General features: G+C 34.4%; 1 protein-coding gene across 5 annotated transcripts in view; it reads left to right on the top strand.

Moving 5' to 3' along the window:
* adgrd1 (adhesion G protein-coupled receptor D1) overlaps positions 1–22,112 on the top strand; it is a 121,373-nt gene that overhangs the window by 15,330 nt on the left and 83,931 nt on the right. For all 5 annotated transcript variants that reach the window (XM_073911109.1, XM_073911107.1, XM_073911108.1 and 2 more), the window contains 5 exons: positions 5,414–5,487; positions 11,697–11,861; positions 12,627–12,686; positions 15,959–16,085; positions 20,860–20,967. In XM_073911109.1, coding sequence (XP_073767210.1) covers positions 5,414–5,487; positions 11,697–11,861; positions 12,627–12,686; positions 15,959–16,085; positions 20,860–20,967 — 534 coding nt within the window. The remainder of the gene's footprint in view (positions 1–5,413; positions 5,488–11,696; positions 11,862–12,626; positions 12,687–15,958; positions 16,086–20,859; positions 20,968–22,112) is intronic.

Genomic DNA, 22,112 nt, shown 5'->3' with positions numbered 1-22,112 from the left:
GTTCACACATGATCTTTTTCTGGAAAATTGCCAGTAGTTTTCCGAAAAAGTCTATGTATAATACACCCACAATAAGACGCAAGATGTTTGGCGCGATTTGTTGCTATTTTCAGACCAACGCAACCCCAGTTTTCACATTTTGCGCCACATTGTTTAAGTAGCAAATCCATTTGCATCACTTTGTGGAGTCATGGGTGTGCCGGTCTATAAAAAAGAGGTGTGTTAAGGCGCAATGTTGGAGCATTGCTATTTTGAAGAAATGAATAAGACTGCGCCATTGACCAACTGGAAGCAGGTCTACAGTCCAGTGCAGAGCGTGTTAGTTATGTATCTATGCAGGTCCAAACGCTTAAAACACATGATGTACAGCAATACACAAATATCTTTACATGTAAAAAAAAAATAAAGGATTAAAATGTTACTAAAAATTTTATTTACTACACAAAAAAAAAAAACTGCTACCTTGTCTTCTTCATGTCAGGGAGCTTTATTCAGTTTATTCATGACAATTTGCGTTTGTATAATGTTATCAATATTAGCAGTATTATTTATTATATGCATATTTATATTTGTTTTAATAAAAATAAATTTAGATTTGTTCACCTGTCGGGTTTTGGAGACGTATGCATCACCACATGGGGCATAAGAATGGGATGTGGGTTTGAATATAACTCATTTGTTTGCTGGAAATTAGAACTGAATTTAGAAATTATTTTAAAACAAATCTTTGCGCTTAACAGACTAAATTAAATATGTAAGCTAATGAATGTCTTCAGTGGAGTGTACAACAACATTTCCACAAATGTAAAGGAGTAAAGTAAAGAGTAAAAGTAAAGCAAAGAGAAAGTAAAGGAGCAGAATGAAAGAGGCTCATTCTTTATCCTCACGCTACAGGTGGTCTATTTAACTGTTTTCTTGCTAGTAAAGCATTCAGTTTTTCTATTCAGTTTTTCTACTTACAAAGTCCACCATGTAAATAGTAAATGCACAATGGCGCATGTTATGCTCAAAACACACCCATAACTCATTGAATAAGAGAATAAGCACAACCCTGTTAGACCAGGCTTAAAATAGTAAAATCCGGACAATCTCTTAATTCTATTGCACCATGCAGTTTAGACTTTTTGCCTAGATCATTAAAATAGAGCCCTGTATGTATGAAACACGCTACTGTATATAGTAAAATAGGCATTTACATAAAAAAGAGATTTTTAATTTTATATTAGATTGCTTAATTCTTTTTAGGGCAGTAATTTATTTGTTATAATAAATGTATTATTTCAACTTTAATAGATACGTTGTCCAAAAGTGAGATTAAAGATATTCATAATTTTACTATTTTAAGTTGTGTCTTGAGTAAAGAGTAGGCAAAAGAGAAGGATTTAAAGGATCAAATGACTAAAGAAAAGAAAAAAATATTTTTATCATTACAGGAATAACTTATTTAAAAAAAAGAAATTTTAAGTAAAAATTAAGTAAAACTTTTATATTATAACATTCACTATTACAGTTATTATAAATTATTATTATTATTATTATTATTATTATTATTATTATTATTATTATTATTATTATTATTATTATTATTGTTATTATTATTATTAATTTTGTTGTTGTTGTTAATATTATTATTAATATTATTATTATTATTATTATTATTTAATTAGTGTTTTTTTATTTATTAAAATCTAAATAAATCTTGTTAAATATTAACCATACGCTTTGACCCCAACATGTTGAATGGTATATAGCACAAGTTTTTGTTGATGTTTCCTTGTTGGTAATCACGGTAAAATGTTGTGCTGATAAGAAACATCTGTGATGAAACATCTTGCTTTTCTTCCATTATCTCTGAAGTTATTACGCAGCATGCAGGTTATTATAGAGAGGAAGAAGCATTTGAAGGCAATTTCCTCCACTGTTCCACATTCCACCAGTGCTCAAGCCTACCACACTGAAACACACAGTTAAAATACCATCATATGTTTGTTCTTGAGCATGTGTCCTCAAAGACAGTTTTGTTGGCTTTGCTTGTAACCACACATATCTTTACCTTATTTGTATGTAGCAGCGGGATGAGTTTTATATCAGGCGTTTTGTTTCCTTTTAAACTGTTTAGAGTCTCATTTGGGCAGTTGGGTTAAGCTCCAATAAGGCTGCAAATGGTGTTGTTCATTAATAACAGAGACCAGATCACTGAGGTCTTTAACACCTGGAAAAAGCTTTGTGTTAGCATTCACGTTAATCTAAGGCTGGGATAAATTTAAAAGATTTGCTCTCCACTAATGTTTTTTTTTTTTTTCTCAACACAATAGTTTAATTATGATGAACATCATTACTATAGTTTGTGTTTAACCCCTATGATGTTTTCATCTACTCTGGGGTGATTTTGAGTCTTAATTTGGTCTCAACATTTTTTGTGTTTCAGAAAATAAAATGTTATTTTGGTGACAAAAATTATTTTTGATCCATATTTTGAAAAAATGGTTTGACATTTTTCAAAAACTAAACAATACACTGTAAGCAAATTCATTGCTCTTTCGTTATGTTGGTGGCTGTTTTTGCCACATTGACTTCCGATATAATGACTTTTTGGATTGCAAAGCCATGGCATTTAATCATGCATTCTTGGTTGTAGGTGGTTTTCCCTATTGGGGAGAGGTCAAATTTGTTATTTTTACTGTTGATTATCATTTGGCACCATTAGCCCTTTAGATAGGTCTTTTCTGGATTGAGATCATTTTGAGATCTTAAGTATAGCTCAAAAATTTGGAAAAAGGGTCAAGAATAGTTTTGGAATCAAATCTTGAATCTCAGAACTGGAATTGGACTGTTTCTAAAGTCCCCAAAGACTTAAAATCTATTTTGACATCAAAGAACTTTGCTACTGTTTTATTTAACTATTTCGAAACAGTCTGCATTATTTACAACTCTAGCCTATATCGATACAGGTGACTTGACAGTGTTATAAATGAACCACTGTGTAAGAAATATATATATTTTAAGTACTTTATTTTAAGGTTTATATGTGATTTTTTCACCGACTTCAACAGAGAGCAAAAATCTTGATAGTTCTGTGGGTCTCATCTATCAAATCTGATCTTTATTTTGTATTTTCTATTGGATTCAAGTTAGGTGATTGGCTGGGTCATTCTGATTTTTTTTCTCTGAAACCATTTGAGAGTTTCCTTGGCTGTGTTTTGGATCATTGTCTTGCTAAAATTCCCACTGTGGTTTCATCTTCATCATCCTGATAATATAGATGTTGGACTGAAGCAGCTGATATTAATTTACAATAACGAAAGGCAGAGGGTCTGGGCTTTTACTGCCTTTATACACCTATTTTCCTTCACACTGTATGTTCAGTACTTTTTCCTGTGTCAGTTCCTTTATTACTCTTAACTTCATTTGTTTTATATTAGACTTGTTTTCTTTTCATATATAGATTTATTTGGTTGTTTTCAATATCTGGCGAACATTTCAAGTCAACAGCACTTTTAGAAATATGTTTTTCAGTGAAAAATTGTGATAAATAGCGATAGATGTAGATATACACAGAACAAAAAAGAACAAACATAGGCTCATACTGGACGATATAAATATTTTCACAGATATCATATAAGAAATCCAGTTTTGGAATGAAGCATGTAAAGGTGATTTCAAATTCGTAGTTTTTTAGACACAACCATGCCTTGCATTAAAGACTCTTACATTGTTCGAGGGAGAGAAGATGTATGTTGTGAGAGGACAAAGTTGGCAAGTTCGATTTTCGGTAGAAAACTTCTGCTATAAATCTTGAAGTACCAGCTGTGTTAGAAATATTGTGATGATACTGATTGACACAAGCGATACCATTCATAACATTATTACATTTTCACACAAAAATTGAAATTGATTATAAATTAAAAAAAAGCTTAAAATCCAGAATTTATATTATATTTGATGAAGTTTTTACATAATTTACAATGCTATTGCTATATAATGCTGGTTATTACTTTAGTTTTTTGTATTTTATGAAGTGATTAGCTGAAGGAAAGGGGAAAATGCATTGCTTTCATGCCAAATTAAACTTTTACTTAAAATTTAGATCCAAAAAAACTTTGATGATGATAATGACTATTTAGATTAATCTTAGCCACCTCAGAGGAGGTATTGGCCACCAATTTAGAAACTGCTCTCAGAGTACTGATTGTTAGCCTCTGTTAGGGATAAAGACCTTTTGTTATTGTTAAAAAAAAAGCATGTTGTTTTTGAAGAGAAAATCTAGTGTTGTTTTGCACAGGTCCAGCTGTAATAGTCTGTAATGAGGGGCAGAGTACAGAGTCATTAGAGAGCTGCTTTGCCAGGGGCTCTATAAACCAGACTCACTGTAACTGACATTCATCTGCTTTCCAGCAGGTGTGAAGTATTTGTTCCGTGAGATGGAGTAAACTTGTTTAGAGCTCTTTAGACCAGGGCTTCTGTACATTTAGATATTTTTACAGAATTCTTGCATTAAAAAGAAAATTGTGCCTATTTAAAAAATACAAAAAAACAAGTGACATGTAAATCTGTAAAAGAGAACATGTGCAATGTGTCCAAAAAACACTTTCTAAACTTTGTTTAGTTTGTTTGTTTTTTACACTTCTACTAATATAGATTCATCTGGTCATTCATTTGCTAAATCATAACTACGAAAAAATTATTCGTTTTTAGGATTAGGAGATATTTTTTTAATTTGTAAGAATTGTAACCATTAAATTGTAATTAATTTAATTAATAATTATTTTTGGTGGAATATGTCACATTAAAGAAACAACAAAATAACAAAAAGAAAAATACAATACACACAAAAAAATTATTCTCAGCACATAAATACAAAACAAATCCTGATATCTCAATATATAAGTATATAATAATTATTTTTATTCATATTATTTATTTATTTATTCATTTATTTATTTATTTGGCCTGCAGTGCACAAAAACATAATTTTTTTATTTAAATTTTACATTATTTAAAAGTAAAAGGTTATTTAACAGTATTTTAACATTTTATAATATTTTAATAGCAAATTTTTTAAGTCCAATAAAATGAAATTATGTTAAGTATTTTTTTTTTTTTAATGACATTGGGATAAAGTCTTTCATTTTTAAGAGGTTTTAATGTTGACATTTTTGTCCTGGTGGTCCATATCTAGTTTTAAACAGGTTTAAATTTTGCTTTTACATTAACTCTGACAAAAGTATGACAAAAACTAAAAAAAAAAAAAAAACATTTTCCAGACAGATGCGCAAGGGCTAATTATCCTGTTCTGCACCTTTTAATTACCATTTTTTATTTATTGCTTTTAAAATTCTGACAAAATTTTGATAAATATATTGAATGTATTTTCCTTCTTGTAACAGCTTTGCGTTTATTTTTGTAACCACAGGAGAAAATATGATGTCCACCTTCCCAACCGAAGCATCCATCAATGTCACTGCTGCCACAGATACAGAGTTACAGGTAAATTCTTCTGATCTGAAGTCAGTGATTATGACTGTGCTTTCTAAATCTGTTTTTGTGAGCCTAGACTATAGTCTCCAAGCCAGAGGAGTTTAGAAAGATAACAGCTAAATAAAACTTCATCACCAATTGCTCTAAATTCCAAGGTTATCTAAGAGATTTCACAGGGCAAACTAAATATTTTTCAAAACACTGCAACTTTGTGTGAGCGAGTGACTTAGTTTGACTAATGTATGTAAATGCAAACACATTTGTAATGAGGGTAGGCACTAACCTGTCTCATTTCTCTTTCAACGAAAGTAAAGAGAAATAAGAGCTTGTGGTGAATTGGCCAGTGTGTCATTACGAAACATGTTTGTCTTTGGTTTCTGCTTCTTGATTAATCGAGTTCACTAAAACCACCACAAATACATAATGGGATTTCTCACTCGTCAGCTTTAATCAAAACCATCCAAGTGTGCCTTGATTAACAACAATGAAGCCTCTCTTTGGAGTTTTAAGAGTTTAAGCACAATAACAAAATAACCCATTTATAATCATTAAAGTTTAGGATGATACTTTTTGTATATTCCAGCTAATTGCTATATAGATATATAATATACATGAAAAAAATTCAACAAGGTTTTCCTAACTTTTTTTGTATTACGGATTTAAGGATATTGGTTTTTTGTGCTATTTTGAGTTGATGTTTATGCTTTTTAATTTGTTTATAAAGTTACTGTCATGAGAAAAAACACATTCACCATCGTAACTGCTTAAATTGGGGAATTTTGCTTGCACAATCCAAAATTAATACAGAAATCCAACATCAGCCCCCGGTAGCTCCTCCCCTTCCAATATATAAGCAAAATTGCGTATATTGAGTGCATGAAGTGTTCAACGAACAAAACTTTTTTATCGGTTGGATAAACACATCATCCGGGTATTTAGAGTCCACTTTTGTTTTTAATTATCTGTATGAATGCACTACATAGACTGTTTATACTATATAAAGGCATGTGATTTGAGATTTACCTATTGTTTTTAACAGTCATCATCTGGTTGTTAGGACTTTGATAGTATGTAAATTTAGATTGTAGAATGTAATGATATAGTGTAATTTTTATATATATCTTTTTTGTTTTGTTTTAATTTGCTTTACATAATGTACCAACAAAACAATAAAAAATGAAGAAGAAATAAACTAAAGAAAACAACAAGTGAGGGACATTTGACATTATCAAAGCAAATTCGTAAATGAACAACAGACTAAATTCAGTCATTATTGTAAAAGTAGTAGAACACTTCAGTTTTGAGGAAATCCACAAAGGGTTGCCATACAGTTTGAAATTGCAGATGAGATTTGGGCTCGGTTGTATGACATGAAACAATTAACTCAATCAAGTTTTGAAACATAGGGAGTCCGAGGATATCCAGTTTAATATAATTGCTTTTTTTTTTTTTTTGCCAGAATCATGCCTATGAATAGATGTTGTTGTTGGAATCTTAGAAGAGTTTTAATGTCTACTCTTAATATTAAATATTTATTTATCATTAGTTATTGTGATTGGTGTGAACGGGCCTTTGTTGGTTAAGCCAAAGTTTTAACCTATTTTATACATAAGGAAGTAATGATTCACTCAACTCAACTCACAGCGAACAAGCCGACTCAAAGAGACGATTCTTTGTAGTAAACCGGAAGAGCTGACTAGACGGGACAAATCTTAAGTCGCGGGTAGGGGCGGGATTTGAGGCAACACCATGTAGCTAATCACACGATATAAAAAACTAGGGTCATACTATTATGCAAATGAAGGAAGGGAGACACACACTCTGAAGATAGCAAATGTAGTGGTTCAGGCCAGGAACACAGAGTTAGTTGAATTTAATTGCAAGCGCGTTTGGAAAAAAAACAGGACAGAGAGGAGCTGAGGCATCTGATATTTCTGAATGCCAACCCGCACTAAAGAAGTGTTAACTTTTTGGGGAGAATTCGGTTGTTGATTTAATTACAGTTAATGGGAAATATTAATATGTTTACAGCTGATGTTTGTGTGTTTTAATGCAGTGTCTTAAAACTGTAACTCTTTCAGATTATTACAGCACTGATATAACATCAGGGCTACTACAATGATCGAATTTAATACCCCAGATTTTACTGTATGCAGAGAAAACCAGCTAAAAAGAAGCACAGTGCAATGTAAAATGTGAACAGCCTTAAACTGGCATTCTAGAAACATTTAAAACTCTGCTTAAATCCATTTCAGTATATGGAGAAGAGCAGTCGCTCAGTCCAGCAGCAGTACACTCAGACCGCTGACTTCATTTGAATGCTAGTAAATTAAGTTGGGCATTCAAGACAGTGACATATCCTCTAAAGACTCTCAGCGGTGTTTGACACACCTCTTTTTACAAGTTCTCAATCTGTCTGCTTGGACTTCTTCCCTCAGCTGTAATTAAATGAAGGAATGAGCATACACAGACAGACAAACACACACACACACACACATGAACACACACAACAGGGCCTCCCCAGACTACACCTTACACACCCTTGGACGATTAGGTGTTATGAAGCTGACACAGAAGTCGCTTTGGGATGTCCATGTACGCACAGACACACAAACACACACACACATACACACCCTTGGCAGATTTACAAGAGCTCAGCAGGAAATGAGGTGGAGGCTGAAGCCGTAAACACAAACAAATTCAGCTCTTTTGGAACTATTGTTTCCCCTCGGACTCTGAGGAAATGGAAAGAAATGAAAGATTAAGCGCTCACGCACATCAAAACACTGGCCGTTATTGAGTACAGAGCTCTCAACTACAAGACAAGTAGAAAATTGAGGCAGAAAGGAGATGCAAGATTTTCCATAATGACTTCTTTTAGGGTTTGGGTTGCTGAGTAACAATTTAAATCAGAGATGCCCAAACGAGGGACTGCGGGCCAAAGTTGGCCCATAATAACCTTTGATTTGGCCCCCCATCCCATCTGAGAAGAGATGGGGATGGTTTAGGTTTATTATAATTTCCAATTTAATGTAACCTTTTAATTGTTTGCTTTATTGATAAACTGCAAAAAACGACTAAAATTAAATTTTTCGATTAAAAAGCTGTCGTTTAGTTTACGTACATCCTGTCACTCGACGAATAGAATCAAGGCAAAGGCAGATTCTGCACTGAACTACACTGCTGTAAATGTGATTATGTTTGTATTAATTTATAAGTTATAATTAAAAAGTTATACTGCATTGGTTTTATGATTCAAATCATGTGTTTTATATAATTTTAAATATTGTGAAATATTCATTCATTCATTTTCTTGTCGGCTTAGTCCCTTTATTAATCAACTTATCCAGCAAGTTTTTACGCAAGTTTGCCCTTCCAGCCACAACCCATCTCTGGGAAACATCTACACACACATTCACACACACACTCATACACTACGGACAATTTAGCCAACCCAATTCACCTGTACCACATGTCTTTAGACAGTGGGGTAAACCGGAGTACCGGGGGCAGGCACGTGCACACATAGGGCTCAACCTGTGCAGTGCACATGTCCTTTTTAGTCTTGGATAGAAAGTCCCCTTCCAAAATGATCAAAAGTGCCTCCGCGACGCGACACACCCTCCGTCCCGCCCTCCAGTAGGCGCACGACAACACTGATCTTGAGTACAGGCGCTCAACCCCCCCTCCCCCGCTTTACATTACGCGCGCGACAACACAGCTGATCAGAACGCGCGCGACAACACAGCTGATCAGAACGCGCGCGACAACACAGCTGATCAGAACGCGCGCGACAACACAGCTGATCAGAACGCGCGCGACAACACAGCTAATCAGAACGCGCGCGACAACACAGCTGATCAGAACGCGCGCGACAACACCACTCTTCAGTACGCGCGTGACAACAACCCACCCGGCTCATCAAAACAAATTAATCCTGCACATGCCCTTTGAACGGTCTCTGCACGGGCCTGCCCGGAGGAAACCCACGCGAACGTAGGGAGAATATGCAAACTCCACACAGAAACGCCAACTGAGCAGAGGATCGAACCAGCGACACAGCAACCTTCTTGCTGTGAGGCGAACGTGCTACCCACTGCGCCACTGTGTTGCTCTATTGTGAATTAAATTAGGAAATTACCCAAGGCAACTTTAATGCAATATAGTTTGGTGTAATTACCTTCGTCCCATGACTCTCGATGATGTTTGGTTTTTGGCTCTTCAAACAAAAAAGTTTGGGTGCCCCGGATTGAAATAAATATCACTTTTTTTATGTTGTGCCCATTTTAACAACAGAAAATGAAAGAAAAATAATAACATATTTTAAGATTTGGTAACTTTTTCTAAAATGTCCCCAACATTATGATAAATTTGTCATTTCCTATTTTCATGTTTTCATGAAGGCTGTACACATTTATGGTACAACGGTTGTTTTAATTTTGCCCCCTTAAGCTATAAAATCATTATAAAAAAACACACACTCAAAAAACTACAAACACATCACACTGAATACTGTATGTTATACACCTACAGTATGCATGTACATTTGGCATTGAGAAATAAAACCTTTACTTTAGTCAAAAATAAGTAATTCCAACTGAATAAACATTGATAAAACACTGCACTTATGAGGGAAAACCTAGACATTCACTAATCTCCATGATATCTGGTTTTTGGCCTTTCAAGTGAAAAAGTTTGGGCACCCCTGCTTTTTATTTTTGTTGACCTCCTGTGAGCAAAAGAAAATGAAAACAAAAACATATCTTGAGGTTTGGTGACTTTTTCTAAAATGTCCCCAACATTACCACACACATGTTCAATAATGATCTGCTGCTTTAACGTTTATGAATACTATCTTGCTAAAAAAAAACTTACCTACAGCATGTATGTACATTTGGCATTGGAAACTAAAAACATTTACTTTAATCAAAAATGAATGATGCCAACTAAATAAATGTTGGTAAAATTTTGCACACTGATGAGGGAAAACCTAGACATTTACAGGGTTTGAGATGAATTGCAATAATATTTGGTTTTTGGCCCTTAAAGCAAAAAAGTTTGAACAGTGTAATTTTGTCGACCTCCTGTGACCATTTTAACAACAGAATTATTTTATTTATTTATTTATTTTTATTTCATTTTAATTTGGTGACTTTTTCTAAATTTCCTTAACATTATAAAAAAATGAGCCATTTCTTATGTTTATGTTTTCATGAAGGCTGTACATATTTAGGGTACAACAGTTGTCTTATTTTGACCCACCAGCTATCACACACACAAAAACTACAGACACATCACATCTCAATACACACACCTCAAACACACAAGTACAATAATGATCTGCTGCTTTAACTGTAATTAATACTACATGTAGCTTGCTAAAAAAAATTGCAGTTTGCATGTGCATTTGGCATTAAAAACCTTTACTTTAGTCAAAAAAGAGTGTTGCCAACTGAATAAACATTGATAAAAAACTGCACACTGATGAGGGAAAACCTAGACATTCACCGGGTTTGTAATGAATCTGAATGATATTTGGTTTTTGGCCCCTCAAGCAAAAAATGTTTGGGTAATTTTGACCCACCAGCTATAAAATCATTTTAAATCACACACAGAAAAATAAAAACACATCACACTTACATACACATACCTCAAACACACATGTACGTTTATGAATACTATCTTGCTAAAAAGAAACATACATCTACAGTAAGTATGTACATTTGGCATTGGAAATTAAAAACCTTTACTTTAGTCAAATATGAGTGTTGCCAAATGTTTAAACATTGATAAAATGCTGCACACTGAAGAGGGAAAACCTTGACATTCACAGGGTTTGTGATGAAGATGAGGTTGTTTCTTTGTGCAAGATGGATTTGTGAATTGAAATTAAATTTTGCAGCTTTATTTTAGAGGTTTAGTGAAGGCAGGTCATTTTTGTCCCATAGGACAAAAGAAATATACAGAATTCTAAGACCGCGCAAGTGTTAAGTATAGCTGTCATGCAGATTTAATACAGATTTAGTCAACTGTATCAATGGCAGACGATGCTGTTTTGTGCAATTTGTTGAAATGGTTGCAATAAATTGTGGCAAACCACAAGAATGTAGTTATATTTTGAACCTCAAGTAAAAATCACATAGATTAATTACACATGGATTACATGTGATTGTAGCAGATTTAATAGACTCACATTCATCTTTCTGTGTATTTTACAGAGAACCACAGAGACACCCAGACCTGCCTCCACAAAGTTAGCAGTGGAAGGTCAGAAACTTCAAGACCCCATGCGATTGCAATCACTAAACCTCCTTCAGTCTCTTCAGACGTTTAGTCTACCAAACAAGACTATACCTCAAGAAACAGCCAACAATCTTACACAGGTAAATGCAGGAATGAAGGCAAGGCATATATTCTCCAGCTTGAAAAAAAGGATAAAAGCTGAAATTGTGTCGTCATTTTCCCCCGTTCAGTTGTTTTAAACCTATTTGACTTTGTTTCTTCTGTTGAACACAAAAGATGTCATTTTGAAGAAAGCCACAGCGTTTGTGTTTCCTACTATGAAAAAAAAACAATGATTACGGGACTCGGCTTCCTTTAAAATATCTGCTTTTTTCTTTAAGAGAATAAAGAAACTCTTAAACGTTTTGGAATTACATAATGGTAAATAAAACATGAGTAAATTTTTATTTTTTGGGTGAACTATGCATTATACAAGTCACTCATTAATTAAGTAAAGCATGTTGCTGTACAAACGGTCAGATGTTCTTGCTTATATTGAAGTTCAAGATGTTCTTGGGACCCTCCTAGTTAAAAGGGTATTTTTAAATTCACCTTTTACTATAATTATCATGATGATATCTTAATTTGTCTCTAAAATATTGTCTCCCTGGTGTTCAAAAGTTTAGGATCAGTCATTATTTTTTTAGTACTTTTTAAACAAAGAAATAGTTACATTTATCAAAAGTGACAGTAGAGACATTTATAATATTAAATAAAAAAGTAATTTTTTTAAATATCATATTGTTTTATAAAAATATTTTCTTAAGGATTTTGTGACAGAAGACTATAATGATCCTGAAAATGTAGTTTTATATTTAAAAAAGAAACACGCACAGTTAACCATGCTTTCTTTTGCTTTTTTGTAGTCTCTACTGAAGAGCGTGGATGAGGTCATAACTGCCAGCGACTGGAGAGAAAACGAAGAGGTTTGTTTAAATGATTGATTGGACTGATGATTGAATAGATTTTATAAGTGCATCTATGATGTGATTTTTTGCTATAACACAACTTTATAGATCAGAAGTAAAGAAAAGTACAAATTGTATATATGTTATCAGCAAAGTGTTGAGTTTGGCATTCTGTAGAATGTCTAGGAAATGTATAGAATGTGTAGTATGAAATGATTGCTAAAGTGTTCAGCATATATAAGTACACCCCTAACAAATCTTTCTTTTAAAATTCATATTTTTAATAGGAAGATATACAGTGTTATACTTGTGCATATACATTAGATTAGTCAATACTGACGCCAAATCTGGAGCTTATCTAACAAAATAACTTAACGATCCAAAACTAGTACATCCAAATGTATATGTTATAAAAAAAAATATTAAACACAAATGTTAAAAATAGGAAACATCAAAAGAAGCAAAAATTTGATTTTTTTATTTTATTTTTTACTGTTGTAGGCTGTAAATTTAAGTTTTTTGCAATATTTTGTTTGAATTTATTTGTCTATCTTTCAATTTCTAAATATGTTTTGGGACTAAAATGTTATTTTAATAAATATATTGGTTTAATAAATCTGTTTTGTTTAAATGCACCAAAATACATTGCCTATATTCACTGAGAAATGGAGAAAAATATTCATTTTCAAAACGGGCTGTTCTTAATTATGCTGAGCACTGTAGTTTATACATTACCTAGACATTTTATAAAATGCAGAGTTGCTGTGCTGCAAACTATGGAACTGGCCTACCCCCACCATTTTTCTCGCCACTGATGTTAGTTGTGGCACTTGGGTCATTGTTTAATGATGGCGATTGAAGCACGTGAGTGTTCAGACAGCATGTTGCCAGTAGGTTCTACCACATCACAGACAATACTATTGCAAATACGTCCATCTCAGTTCTACTGTCGATCAGGCATTCGATACATTTCCTAAGGCACACATTAACTAACTTTGCTGCATCCTTCCATATTGACTAAGTCTAAAGATCTACCATATGTAAAGTGTTTGAAGTGCCTCCCCTCATTGCAGCGTGATGATGAATGTAGATCTACACTGACGTAAACGTTGTATTAGTTCCAATATGACTGTTCAGGCTGAGGTCATAGAGCAAAATATCAGACCTGTATAACTTCTGGACGGGGATCAAATCAAAATTAAGATTAGATTCAGTGATCTTCACACTGTTTTGAAAAAACAGCCCTGAGACTGAGAATGGTTGTCTCCAATCTTAAATGTTTAGTTTAAGTGGAAATTATGTAATCATTTACTTGCTGTCATGCCAATCCAAATGCATGAGAAATTAGTTTCACAATTATTTTTTTATTATTTTGTGTTTGTCCAAGACCAGTGTGGTTCATTCTTTTATTTTTAATTGGCACATTTATTTTTAAGTGACTCGTGACACAATGAGGTTCATTTTTTATTTTCAAGTGGCAGGTTTAAATTTCTGCAAGAACCATGGAGATTCATTCTTTTATTTTAAGTAACACAGTTTATGTGAATAAGATACCTAAATTAAATCGGTCACACTTTACAATAAGGTTTCATTAGTTATCATATTTACTAACATGAACTAAGTATGAACAATACTTGTACAACATTTATTAATGCTTTATTGAAACCCAAATTTATCCTTGCTACCATTAGTTTATGCACCGTGAGTCAACCATGAACCAACATTGAACACCTGTATTGTCATTAACTGACATAACAAAACACTGTAATAAATGTATTGTTCATTGTTTGTTCATTTTAGTAAATGCATCAACTAACATTAACTAATACAACCTTATTGTAAAGTGTTTCCATAAAATCTGTTCATAATGGATTTTCCTACCACTGCTATGCTGATGATACCCAGCTATACCTCTCTTTTCATCCTGATGATCCCTCGGTTCCAGCTCGCATCTCAGCCTGCCTGTCGGACATTTCACACTGGATGAAAGATCATCATCTTCAGCTGAACCTCGCAAAAACGGAAATGCTTGTAGTTTCTGCCAACCCGACTCTACACTATAACTTTTCAATCCCGATGGATGGGGCAACCATTACTGCATCCAAAATGGTGAAAAGTCTTGGAGTAACGATTGATGACCAACTTAACTTCTCTGACCACATTTCTAGAACTGCTCGATTGTGCAGATTCGCACTCTATAACATCAGAAAGATCCGACCCTTCTTATCTGAACATGCAGCTCAACTCCTTGTTCAAGCTCTTGTTCTCTCCAGACTGGATTACTGCAACTCTCTACTAGCGGGGCTTCCAGCTAACTCTATCAAGCCTCTTCAGCTGCTCCAGAATGCAGCAGCACGAGTGGTCTTTAATGAACCTAAAAGAGCACATGTCACTCCACTGCTCATCCGTTTGCACTGGCTGCCAGTTGCTGCTCGCATCAAATTCAAAGCTCTGATGTTTGCCTACAAAGCGACTTCTGGCTTTGCTCCTTCTCATCTGCTCTCACCTCTGCAGATTTATGTGCCCTCCAGAAACTTGCGTTCTGTGAATGAACGTCGCCTCGTGGTTCCATCCCAAAGAGGAAAGAGATCACTTTCCCGAACGCTCACGCTCAATCTGCCCAGTTGGTGGAATGAACTCCCTAACTGCATCAGAACGGCAGTCACTCGCTGTTTTCAAGAAACGACTAAAAACTCAACTATTTAGTCTCCACTTCACTTCCTAATCTGCAATTGCCTCTCTGGATATACCACTAACTGTACTCAAGAAAAAAAATTACTAATGCTTTCCTTATTAGACTTTACAGACCTGAAACTTGACTATAGCACTTATTTATTGTTGCTCTTATAGTTGTGTTAATTGCTTCCTTTCCTCATTTGTAAGTCGCTTTGGATAAGCGCGTCTGCTAAATGACTAAATGTAAATGTAAAGTAATTAACTCATACTTATTCATATTTATTCATAAATGTAATATTTTTGTGATCCTTTAAGGAATCTTTTGAAGTGTCTGATTTTTGGATTAATCAACTTTCAGTGAAGGCACAGAAATCACTCAAAATTTATTAAAAACTTCTAAATTTATAGATGTTTTTTTGATGTTTTGAAATGGCATGATGACAAATCTTTCATTTTTCTGTGAACTCTAACCATTCAATGTTGCAGGTAGCTGAAATGTTAGATTTATATGTATAAGGAAAAAGTACTAAATAAATAGAAGAAGAATTCTGCAGGTTTTTATTTGTGCATTCTTCTTAATACAGTTTGCTCTTGTGTTTTGTGTGGGTGAGCAGTGGAGTCCTGTTGTCAGTGGGCTGGTGGAAACCGTGGATAAGGTGATGGTGCACATGGCCTCCAAACTTCGGTCCGATCCAGACTCCGAGTCTCCTCTGACCATAGGGGGCAGGAGCTCAGTGGCAGGTCAGTGCACACTACAACATATTTCTTCAAACTCAGAACATCTATTCTTAGAAATTGAAACTGCCCCCCTCTTCTCTATATATGCTTGGATTTGAGCAAGTGGAGCATGTCCAAATATGCTCATAGGGAGGCTCATACCTAATACCAATGAAGCACAGAGTGTAAGCATCGCAGTGTACAATTAGTAAATTATTTAAGGATTGACACAGGAAGCATGACTAAGAACAGAAAAACAGAGGTTGTTTTTTGTTGGGATTCTTAAATGGCTTTTTAATATATTTGCAGGAGTGCTTAAATGTTTCATTTAAAAGAATTTTAAGTTATTATAAGTTATTATATTATATTAATTACTAGCCACAATTTTGTTGATGGGGAAATATATTTTATACAAATAATATTGGATTTTGGCATGCTTAAATTAATTGACTTAGATTTTGTGTTATGTCCACATGCCTCCACATTCATTTTACTTTGTCTGTGTTGTGTATGAGCTTGCACAATGAGCATGACAAAATGAGTTGTGGTTTCAAAGTGTCGCAGCGCAAGCAGTTTTTATTTCACTTGACTTTTCGTGGCTCAACTCTAAGGATTTACCAAGTATTCTCTAGCCACAGCACAAATAAAAAATAATTCTTAGCCCAAAATATCTGTAAGCAAAAGAAAGCAGGTAAAAACATACTGTGTACGATAATGAAAGGAAAAAAATAACGTGAAAGCAATCTGCTGCTTACAAAAAGACCTTTAAAAAATCTGGAGCTGTTGAAAGCAGCAGGATGGGTGCGCAAGCGTCGCTTTTTGTCCAGTTTATTTAAAAAGGACCATTCAAACCAGTTACATTTTCAGGCATGGATGCTACTTGAAAGGAACTGTTTCTTTTGGAACTTTTAAACATTCGCGCACATCACATCACATCATCTGAAATCAGCCTTGACACCGAAACCCTCATCAGTATTGATCATCCTTTCATTCGTCATTTACCTGCTTTCTTTTGTTCACACGAACACAGTTGTTATTGTCATCTCTCACGCTGCCCCGTCATTGGGCAATTCTTTTTGTTGAACTCTTAAAAATGATCTTCAACCAGCCAAAGTGGCTACTGGGAGTGAACTTCTAGTACTGGGAGCACTAACTGCATTTGCTCAGTAATGTCATTTTAAATGCAAAGATGACATTGTTTGTAATGAAAACTCGACAGAAACAAATACATCACATTTTGTCATCATAAATCTCTCATAAACATTATTGTCCTGACGCATTTTAATTGTGTTAATTGTGAATATTTTTTCTGATCATGTTTTCAGTGGAACAAATTGTATTTGTAATTAAAATGTCCCATTAAAAGTGTAAATGCTCAGTCAAATATTTTACCAGCGTTATTAATATTTAATAATATTTGACTCTGGGTGCGTTCGAGTTGATTACCTCCGGGTCCTCCGGTTTCATCCACAGTCCAAAGACATTCGGCACAGGTGAATTGGGTAAGCTAAATTGTCCGTAGTGTATGAATGTGTGTGTGTGTGTGTGTGTGTGTGTGTGTGTGTGTGTGTGTGTGTGTGTGTGTGTGTGTGTGTGTGTGTGTGTGTGTGTGTGTGTGTGTGTGTGTGTGTGTGTGTGTGTGTGAATGCTTCCCAGAGATGGGTTGCGGCTGGAAAGGCATCCGCTGCGTAAAAATGTGCTGGATAAGTTGGCGGTTCATTCATATATATATATATATATATATATATATATATATATATATATATATATATATATTAATGACGCTGTTATAAAAGTCATGAAATGAAGAGTTCAGATGCAAAAACCTCTAAGTGTCGTTTGAAATTTCCATCGAAAATTTATATTTTTCTCAGCCTACTTTGTTTATGTTGAGATATTTTACTTTAAAGACCAGGAAAAAGGCTTATTCTTTGCTTTAAAAGTGATGTTACTTAACATACACTCAAGAGTCGGATTAAAATCATTTTAGAGGACAATTTTAGACAACAATAAAATAAAAAATAACAACTTGTTAAAACTATTAATAAAACTACATTCATATATCATTCATTCATTTTCTTTTCGACTTAGTCCCTTTATTAATCCGGGGTCACCACAGCGGTATAAACCCATCTCCGGGAAACATCCACACACCCTCATTCACATTCTTACACTACGGACAATTTAGCCTACCCAATTCACCTGTACCACATGTCTTTGGACTTGTGGGGGAAACCGGAGCACCCGGAGGAAACCCACGTGAACGCAGGAAGAACATGAAAACTCCACACAGAAACGCCAACTGACACAGCCGAGGCTCGAACCAGTGACTATCATGCTTTGAGGCGACAGCACTACCTACTGCGCCACTGCGTCGCCCAATAATACTACAGTTGTTAGTTAATACTAAAATAATGCCAACCATTACTTAAACTATTTCACAATTCACGTTTCTATGTTTTTTTTTCTCAAGCTAATTGATGTCTTGAGTTAATTTAAGTGTTATCCAAAAATGTCACAGATCATAAAATACACCTTAGGTTAAGTAATGCCACTCATTTACTCACTTTCCTTCAGTTTCCTCTTTCTTCATTAGGGGTTGTCGAAACAGAATAAACCGCAGTTAAGAAAGGCCACAATCAGAAGTCATGATAAATGTTTTAAAATAGATGCAAAGCAGTTGAAAGATGTTTAATTACAAAAGTGCCTCTAATTAAAGACTCACACTAATGTGCATGTCTATCTCTTCTTCCCAAAAACAACCATCTCTTCATGTGCATATTTGTCATGATAAGTGAAGTCTGAATTGAGTCCTCTGAGATTACATAAATCATAGCCAACTCTGATCCTCCCTGTGCTCTGATAAGACTGTGTGTGAGAACCAAAGGTCACTCGAGGAAGCCTTTCAGGTTGCCTGAGCTGTTATTTACCTTCACTGGTACAGCCAGTGACTTGAGAATAAATAAACACAGATTCACAGATTAACAGTCTAAAGAATGATTCGCGCAAGTGAAAATAAGAGACTTTATTTCATTCAAGCTGCACCATGCAATAGTGTTGTCAATATACCAAAGTTTAACAATGTTTGCTGTACCAATACTGTAAAAGATTCACAATTCTCATAGGCAGTTTTGACATTATAGAAGATATCAAAATTTACAATGTTCTAGAGCATTTTATTATTTTTTAGCTGAACAATTAATCCATACAAGTTAATTCACTGAAAGAAAGTGTTTGTTTTGGCAGTCTATAAAGTTAATTTGCTTCAATCTTTGATAGGGCGGTAATTCTCTGTTGACGTCAGTTTGACGGTTTAGCCACAATATTCTTAACCATGCAACTATTAAGGTTATTGCACACTGAATCCAAAATTATTTTCTGTAATTTTTTGCACGTTTAAAAAGAAACTTTTGTTCGTCATAAAAAAATTCAAAACGGGTTCGATTTTTTTCCATTTTTTGCATTCGAAAAATCTCTTTAAGAGGTGTTTTGACAGTTTAGACCCATTGTACAAGCGAAAGGCACAATACAAAATGCAGTGACTTGACAAACACAGTGTGTAAAATAAGAATGGCAGAATTTATCAAACTCAAGTTAATGAACTGATTTTTTCACTGTTAGACCCGTCATGATACTGAATTTCAGTACTGAAATAAAAAAAACGGCAATTTGCCCACTAACATTTAAGTGCTGTTGAATGCAACAGCGCTGATTTGCTAGTATTCACCAGTGCTCAACAGAAATGACTGTGATTGGCCGTGAAGGTCATCAGTTCATCGCACTTAACCGATGTTTACCAAGCGCAAACACAGACGAGCGATCAATGGAACTTCGCAGCTTTAAACACTCCAGTGTCCGTGTATCTGTGTTTGTACTCTGTAAGGAGCAGTGAACTGATGGCCTTCACGGCCAAATACACTCATTTTTGCTGAGCACTGGTGAATACTTTGGCAAATCAGCGGTGTTTAAGAACTCACTCGGTGCTTAAATGCTAGCGGGAAATGGACTTTTTAAAACTTCAGGACCGGGAAAACACTGTTTCAGACAAGACGAGGGTGTGCCACAGAGGACTGCATCATTTATTGCTCTCCGGGTTACGGTTGAAGCAGGGAAGCCCCCATGCACGATATTTACCTGGTGCCATGAACTGAAGCCTAGGAGGATACTCTTTAAGAGATTATGGTTTTGTTTGATGCCTAATCTGCTTTTAATTGTGTAAATTAAACTTAACTGAATGATATTAAAGTGATGTTTTCATCATATCTGCATTTTAAAATCGTGGCAACAGCTGGAGGTTTGTAGTCCACAGCATGTTGCTGCAATGTTTACAATTTCTTCCCACAGCAGCCTTACTTTCATGTTTAAAAATGGTAGCTGCATGAAATAAGCGTATAATATTACGCAGCACCTGAAAATAGTCCCCAGTTAGGTAACTACTGTAGGTAACCTGCTGCAATCAATATTAGATTAAAACAATGGAATGAAGCTTACACGATTTTCTTTTTCAGTCAAGTTGAATTGTTTAAGTTGACCTGAAATTATTTAAGACATGTAAACAATCTGTCATCAAAATAAGTAGCAAATTACAAACAACTGCAGAAAGCTTGTGTGTATAGTTGCTTGTCACAGAGCATGTTTTGAAAAACATAGATGTGACTTAAACATATGAGATTTTGAAATCAGATGCCTTTAAGATGGAGAAATGTACAGTTTCTGTTCACAGTCACTACTCCATCTAAGTGCTGATTCCTTTGATGTTGTAGGAAATGCTGTAGTGACAAACTCTTTTTCCCTCCAGATTACTCTCTGATGAAGATCCCACAGAACCACAATCTGGCCAACTACCGGTTTCCCACACAAGGGAAGAGTTACATCTCAGTACCAGGGGAAGCTCTGACAATGCAGTGTGAGTATAACAGTAATAATACAATAATTAAGGCAACATACCGACAAAATGAACAAATTTAAAAAAGAAGCAAAAATCTGCCTGCACTGAAATTGAACTAAATCTATAGTTGTTTTTGTGATTCAAGTTAAAACTAAAATAAATGTCAGCTCATTGCATTCAACTCTCCACATATTGCATTTGATTTCTGTTTAAACATTTCTGTTGTGTTTATGTATGCAACAGTACAGGAAGCATATCGATTTCTTTGTAAGAAATTGTATTTTTTTTAAATAATTGATAAACTTTTGCCAACAGACATTTGTAAAATCCATTCAATATATATTTAAAATAAACAAATACAATTGCAGAATTCATGCAGAAAATCTACATTACAATTATTATGATTGTAAAGTATATGCAATACACAACAGTCATGAAGCATTTCAATATTTTGTAATAAACCACCACGTAATTAAAAATATAGTCTTAATATTATATGTTAGAACCTTAATTACTATATTAAAAAATTAAATCTGAGAAATATATTAGAATGGATACTATCCATCAAGGTTTTAGGTAGCTAAAATATAGGAAATATATATGAATATATACATTTATTCAGCTGATTTGAATGTTATCACTAGATTAAATGGAGTTATCAGTGGTTATCAGCTGATAGATATGGGCAAGTAGGGGCCTTCTGTGCCTACTGGTAGGTTTAAAAGGCTGTTATCATCTATCCACATGGTTAATCAGCTATACTAATAGAAAAGACTCCAGATCTTGATCTGTTATTACAATACTGTGGCGGTTGGGTTTAGGGTTGGGGTAGGAGTAGATGTTAATAAAAAAACAATTAATGGGAAATTGATTAAAAAATATAAATATGTCATGTTAACTTCCAGCCGCAGCCGTATATGATCTATAGCTGATTAACAATGTAGATGGATGATAATAGCCTTCTGAGCTTTCTGAGCCTACCAGTAGGCGGAGAAGACCCCTACTGGCCCATATCTATCAGCTGATAACCACTGAAAACAACCATTCAATCGAGTGATAACACTCGAATCAGCTGAATAAACATATATATTCATATATATTTTCTATATTTTAGCTACTTAAAACATTGGTGGATAGTATCCAGTCTAATGTATTTCTCAGAT

Source organism: Danio rerio, chromosome 8 (genome assembly GCF_049306965.1).
Source record: "Danio rerio strain Tuebingen ecotype United States chromosome 8, GRCz12tu, whole genome shotgun sequence".
NCBI classification, from domain to species: domain Eukaryota; kingdom Metazoa; phylum Chordata; class Actinopteri; order Cypriniformes; family Danionidae; genus Danio; species Danio rerio.
Note: the sequence above shows the minus strand (reverse complement) of the source record. Positions and strands in the feature narration are given on the sequence as shown.